We start from the raw sequence: 6,844 nt of genomic DNA, 5'->3' as shown, positions 1-6,844 counted from the left end.
CCATTTTAAATTAATTTTTTAGTAAATATTTCTTTAATTAAAACTTTGATACAAATGTTAATACTTAAATTTATTTTTATTCGCGATCTACTATATCTTTAAATAAAATCTGTTTAATCAAGTTGCGCATTTTCGCGCCTAAATGTCAGTGAAATTACGTCGATGGAATATAACAAGGAAAACATATTTTACTGCTTTGTTAACATAACTACGTAGCTGTAAATTGAACAAATGAAATCACACTTTAAAAATGCTTACAATACAATTTGGACAATGTGGGAATCAAGTAGGACATACATTATTCTCAAAAATATCATCTGATCTGGAATGTGTAAATACAGGTGTATCGTATAACGCTAATTACGACTATTCAGAAGATACATTTAATAAATGGTTTAGTGGTATATCTAAAGATAATAAACGCTTAGCAAGAGCAGTTCTTGTAGATACAGAACAGAAGGTTATACACAAAGTTTATAATGAGATAAATGCTCCATGGACATATTCAACTAAAAATGTAATTTGTCAAACTGAAGGGGGTTGCGCAAATAATTGGGCATTTGGTTATTTAAGAAAAGGATATGAGTTGAGTGATGTGATATTAAATTGTATAAGACAAGAAGTGGAAGCCTTAGATCATTTTGATGGATTTCTTTCATTTCTTAGTTCTGCTGGTGGTACAGGTTCTGGTGTTGGAAGTTATATTACAAAATTGTTGCGTGAAGAATATGACAAAAAATCAATTATTACCACAACAATATTACCATTTTCATTTGGTGAAGTGTGTACACAAAACTATAACACATTGTTAACTTTGGCAAAACTTTACAATGAAAGTGATGTAAATATTGTAATAGAAAATGAACAAATATATAGTATGTGCACAAATTTATTAAAGAAAACATCTACAAATTTACAAGATATGAATGAAATTATTTCAGAAAAGTTATTGGCTGTGTTGCAACCAATAAATCATGTCAAATATAGTGTAAATTCATTGTTGTCTAAAATAGCATGTCATCCTTCTTATAAAATAGCAACAATCAAGAGTACTCCACATGTACCTACAACATCTGCAAAGTATGAACCAATATGTAATTGGAATTTATATGTACGTCATTTAAAACAAACACTTAGAATACCACATTTAAATTCACAATTAACTGATGTGGAACTAAAAAGGCCATCTAGTTCATTAAGTAACACCATGCATCATGCATATGCCTGTTCAGTATCAAATATTCTGGTAACACGTGGAATAACAACACAGGAAGATCTAATCATGACCAATGAATTTAGAGAAAAACATCTCTATGCAGAATGGAATACAATTGATTGGTTTTCTCATTTGCATCAAAATCGAAAATTTTTAAATTATAAAAAATTTCTTGCCTTGATAACTAATAATTCTGAAATTTCTTATCCTTTGGACACACTTTTAAGTAAAGCTTGGAATACTTATGTTCATTCTGCATATTTACATCAATATAAACAATTTGGTTTAGAAGAGGATGACTTTTTACAAGCATTTGCAGTACTTGAAAATGTTGTAAAAGAATATAAGGAATTAGTTCCTTATGTAAAAAAAGAATAAATTATAATTAGTTTAATTCTCTATTTGAAATTTAATAAATACAAGTTTAATTAACAATGTTTCATTCCAAAATGGCCTTTTAAATTTTTATTTATATCAAATTTGCAAACTTTCAAATATTAGAAAAAATTTAAGATTCTCCAATGCTTCTGCAAATTAATAGAAAATATGAACTAGGGTAAAAGATTCAAATATTTGATATGTAGAACTGAAAAGCATCAGTGAAGGGGTAACTATGACGTCATAATAAAATCGACCAACTTGCGACGCTACGTATGCATATCAAAAGACGCAACGATGACAAAGAGAACATAAAAAATGGAAAAGAATAGAAGAAAATTTCTCAGAAGAAAAGTAAAACGTAACAGACCGAGATTGGGTTTTAGTTTAACTTGGAAAGAGTAAGACAGAATAGAATGAACTACTCTGCTAATACACATCTCTCGTACTATGTGAAAAATTATGTTCTACGCCTGTGCAAAGAGGCGGCCAAATCCGTCGAACATAATGCAGAACGAAAAAGTTCTGGCCATTTCCAAGAAATAACGAAAATACTTCTAGGAATTGGTGGTCATCTTTTCTCCCCTTCTCGTACGTTCATCCAAGGGGAATCGAAAGAATAGATTTCTCGAGGATGCTTTCACATTATACAACATCACCGCTGACATAATTAAATATTACGATCTACATATTATTATACATTTATAAACATATTAATAAAATTATTACAATCCACATCTATTTATTTGTCATTTTTTAATAATCTTTCACAAACGTTAAAAATTTTACAATAACTGCAAATAAATACATTTTGTTGCATCTCTTTCAATGTTTATGCAAAATACCTATTCTTAAAAATAAACTGAGGGTAAAGACAGATTCGAATGTTATTCCTAATTTTTATACCTATAATTTTACAGTATTTTGAAATTTCTAAATGAAATGCTCTACATAAGATGTCTCAAGGTCTTAATTTTAGACATCTTATGTAAAGGTAGAAAAAAAGGAAGGAACCTATAGCGTGGGGAATACTATATAAACAACGACAGATGCAGTGTCCACACCATTCTCTAGCATCGGTCAAGCGTTGCAGGTACAGCTACGATTGTCAGAAACTCGTTTGCTGCCCCTTCATCGCCCCCACTGCATGTCCTAACTATTGAGCTCCTTCAAGATTAAGTATACCCCACTACTAATCTTCTGAATCTGACGATAGTGTGCGTTGCCAGAAAAAAAAGCCAAGTTTTCTGCATACAATTTAATTACATATGTTTCAAGATATAAGCTATAGCCAACACAGAATTCATAAAATCTTTTTTTTTCTTTCGATTCAAGGAAGAAGATAGTATTCCAGAGCTTTAAGCTAGCGACTTTTCATAATGCGGGGTTGAAGGAAGTAGCGTGTATAGCAGCAGCGCCATCTAGCATACACAGGGACGCATATATATAACTTCTTCGAAAGCATTAGCCCTTTCAAGATAATTTTTTAATAACGCACTAATACCTATACTGTGTTGTTCACTTCCAAAAAACATATACTCAATAGTTAAATTATTATAGCTATCGTGACAAAGAAAATACAAAAGTATGTCGATTGAACGTTGTTTTCTATTGCTGGATTCTTCCAAAGTGTAAGTGCGTCCCTGTAAACCTGCGCACGAAACATACACAACACAATACGCAATAGTATATGTGTGCGCGACTCGAATACCAAGAGGCGTGGTTTGAATAGACGGACCTGTTCAGTACTTTGTCCCCCTCTGCTAGGTACAGAGCTGTCGTCCTTACACACACAGAAAACAGGCGCACTCTGGTGTCGAAGTTGTAGACGATGGTACGCGCCATTTTGTTTAGTGTCCATTGGACGCATCGTGCGTCGGGGTCTTACGGGGTTGTTTTCATGACTATCAACGAGAATAGATTCGCGGCTCTTTGAGCTCGCTTACAAATCGGAACGTATATAATAGTGTTTCAGTTTCGATAGTGTAATACGTATATATCCGTATGCATCATTATTGTGACGTGCAACACAAGGATACGTTTTTCGTGAGAGTTGAGGACTCTTGTGCTTACAGTGTCAGCCTCCGCAGTCGCAAAGACTTTGCAAATGTATGGCGCCAGTTACAACTTTATGGATACTTCATAGGGAATCGTCACTGTCGCCGTCGCTGTCGGCAGATATTTTTTCTACAGGTAAAGGAAGAGGGGTAGCCTGTACTAAATCGATAATGTGTCTCCCATATTCTCTTACTCTTCCTTACTTCAAAACACTAAAGTTTTCATTCGTATTGTCTTATCGGAATATTTAACGCTTCATGCTTCGACGAGTTTTTCGTACCAAATGTCGTGCGCCCTAACCACGGTAATGTCTCGCTTGTGCAAGTTGCTCGAGGAAAGTGAAAGCTTGCGTTCCCCATCGTTCTGCACTGAGTACGGATCTCATTCCGTCCGCCTGCTGCGGTGCGCGTATATCGCGGCGGCTGTTTTCGTCTTTCAGAGATGAAGACTTGCGCCGCACTGTCGGCACTTTGAAGTGTAGTCCGATTACCTCTTTAGTAAACGCGTCCATTACTTTTGTATGAATGAGAAAAGGATGCTTTTGAATAGGGGTAGTCGAAATGGAAATAGGTTTTCAGATTAATTCATTCACTTCGAAATGAAAGGATCTTTGTTATTAACAATGTTAACATTCGATTCTGAAAAATAGTTTTAATTGATTCTAATTGATTTCACTTTTCTTCGACATCAGTAAAATATTAAAATTGTGTACTGGTGTATGAAATAAAAATGATATCTAATTTATACTTTGAGGGAAATAATAATTTCGAAAGAAACTTTTATTTCCCAACTGATTTTACATTTTCTAATATTATATACCATAAATTTTGTCGAAAAAAATTAATATTAAACGTACTCGTTTCTAATAAAAATTACGCAACAAGTTCAAATCTTCCATCGTGTTTTTGTAACATATTTCTTTTGCTATATTACACTACGTGTCCTTGAACAGGTAGATTATATTCAATTTCATTTCACTCGCATTCGGAAAAGAAATAGTGCTCAGACTGAATTTTTTCGAAATATTATGGAAACATCGATTGTTTAGAACTAAATTAAAACGACGAGTGTACCGATCACTGATACTATATAGACAGCATCGCGATCACTCAATTTATCGGGTGATTTCAACGCTAGGTTGTGCAGCAAAACTGGGTACAGGATATTGCTCTAATGAAATAGATAACCCGTGTATATTATACACACACTAAATTTCGTTATTACATAAACGTATACGATTTCCCAATTAAAGTGATGCAAATACGTATAAACAGCTAGCTTAGATTAAGCTTACACTATATTCGATACATGTAAAATAACTTTATTTGTAGTAAGGTAATATCTTGTTAACATTTCGTTTATATATATTTTCTCCACGTTATTCATTTTATCGTGCAGATTGTATTTCGTGCGTTTGAAACGGCAGCGAAACTGAAATTCCTTCCACCTCTAACCCTCGTTGCATCTCTCCCCAAGGGGGAATCGCGTTCGTTTAACCGGAGCGGGGGTGTGTTCGTATAAATAAGTCACCGAGTGCAGTGACGGAAAGATTATCGCGTATTTTATGCATTTCTTTTTTATTTTTTTTTCTCTACTACAACAAATTTGTTCGCTACAGAAACAAAGAATTTCAATTAACAAACTGTACTTCATTCTTGCATCAAACTTATTATTTCACGACCTCGATATTGGAAAGTATTTTTAGATTATTCTATAAAACCTCGCGATAGTTCTTCCCGGTATAATAAAGTCACACATACACACATATACACGTACACACGTGGTGTACATATGACAATCACTTAAAGGGTTGAAGCTGACGTAATATATTCTGTTAGCTTTATTAAATTTGTCGCTTCAACGTTAGGCATCTTCTCGGTGATATACCATAACCTGATACCTTCTATACCTACTACTTTAAAACTTCTTATATTATAATACACCTGATGCAACATTTAAACATCCGTATCATTACTTGTTTTTCAATTCACGTTTGCTTGTACAGCGAGATTATGATGGCGCCGCGGTCAGCAAAGCGACAAATCAGGCTAGACAATGAGCACCCCTCTCTCATTACGATTCGTTCTTCCCCAACTTTACCCACAGGAGTAGCCTGTTTAAGGAACGAAGGGTGCAACGTGTTCACTCATTTGGAACATCGATCTGTTAACTCTGGTAAAAATTTTGCACGTAACCCCTTTCGTTGTATCAAGCGAAAGTTAGCGTTCACGAAGGGTATCGTTGTAATGAAGAAATATATCTTGCGTGAAATAAAAATTTGAAATAAATTATACGATTGTCTAAATGATATTACGAAGTATATATTATCGAAATTATTTCTATTATATTCGTTATTCGAAGCACATTGCCGCCAGTAAATTTCGAAGGTTTCAGTTTGGGGAGAGGAGGGGTTGTTCCTAATAAGTTTGTCCTTACCTAGACCTCAGCACAGGTGTTTGAGATTAATCCAAGACACGCCTACGAGTGACTCACTATACAAAACTCCGTATTCTTTTTTTCTTTTCGTGGCGCGAAAGGGTGCCAGTTACGTTTGAACCAGTACCTGATAGAAGTTTTTACAGAACCGGTCGTATTTTTAATTAATCCCTTGTTCTGTATCTTTGTTGTACTGTGTGCATAACGCAAAAATCTTACGATTTAAAAAAAAAATCATTTGCTAAATTTATCTGGAGCTTTTATTGAGAGAAAAAACTTTTTTTTGTACAAATTTGTTAAATCTAATGAAATTTTCCATCTTGCCCTTCGTGCTTATTCATTTTTTCTAACCATGAAGTACACTTAATCGTGCTGTAAAAATGCCAGTACCGCGATCTGGTCTGACCTAAGGAATCTGCACGAAAAATAAAACCACGGTTAAGTTTGGTATGTGACGGCCACATACCACGCCTCTTACTAGATCGACATTCCATTGAACCCAACCTCCCTATGTTATGCCAAAGGTGATTTCTTATTCGTCTTTTCTCTTTTTCGTCCGGTCTTCACTGTTGGTAACACCGGTGACGAGTAACATTATCCCTTGGTGGTATAACACGTGCACGCGATGACCGGCGAACGCAAATTTTTACTTAAAATAATGCAAGGAAGGATTTACATGATTGAAAAAGGTAATACTTTATTCATGATATCATAAATTTTGTTGTAGAACTGGAATAAGAAACAATAGACAAACAT

At 34.3% G+C, this 6,844-nt stretch overlaps 1 protein-coding gene across 1 annotated transcript; it reads left to right on the top strand.

The window, feature by feature from the left end:
* Positions 1-250: 250 nt before the first annotated feature.
* Positions 251-1,594, top strand: LOC108573677 (tubulin delta chain-like). Its single transcript, XM_017936151.1, has one exon. The coding sequence runs from the start codon at positions 251-253 to the stop codon at positions 1,592-1,594; it is 1,344 nt and encodes a 447-aa protein (XP_017791640.1).
* The last annotated feature ends 5,250 nt before the right edge of the window (positions 1,595-6,844 follow it).

Source organism: Habropoda laboriosa, unplaced genomic scaffold (assembly GCF_001263275.1).
Source record: "Habropoda laboriosa isolate 0110345459 unplaced genomic scaffold, ASM126327v1 scaffold151, whole genome shotgun sequence".
Taxonomy (NCBI): domain Eukaryota; kingdom Metazoa; phylum Arthropoda; class Insecta; order Hymenoptera; family Apidae; genus Habropoda; species Habropoda laboriosa.
Note: the sequence above shows the minus strand (reverse complement) of the source record. Positions and strands in the feature narration are given on the sequence as shown.

Coding starts and splice junctions, on each gene's coding strand:
- LOC108573677 (XM_017936151.1), top strand. CDS start 251: ATGCTTACAATACAATTTGGACAATGTGGGAATCAAGTAGGACATACA.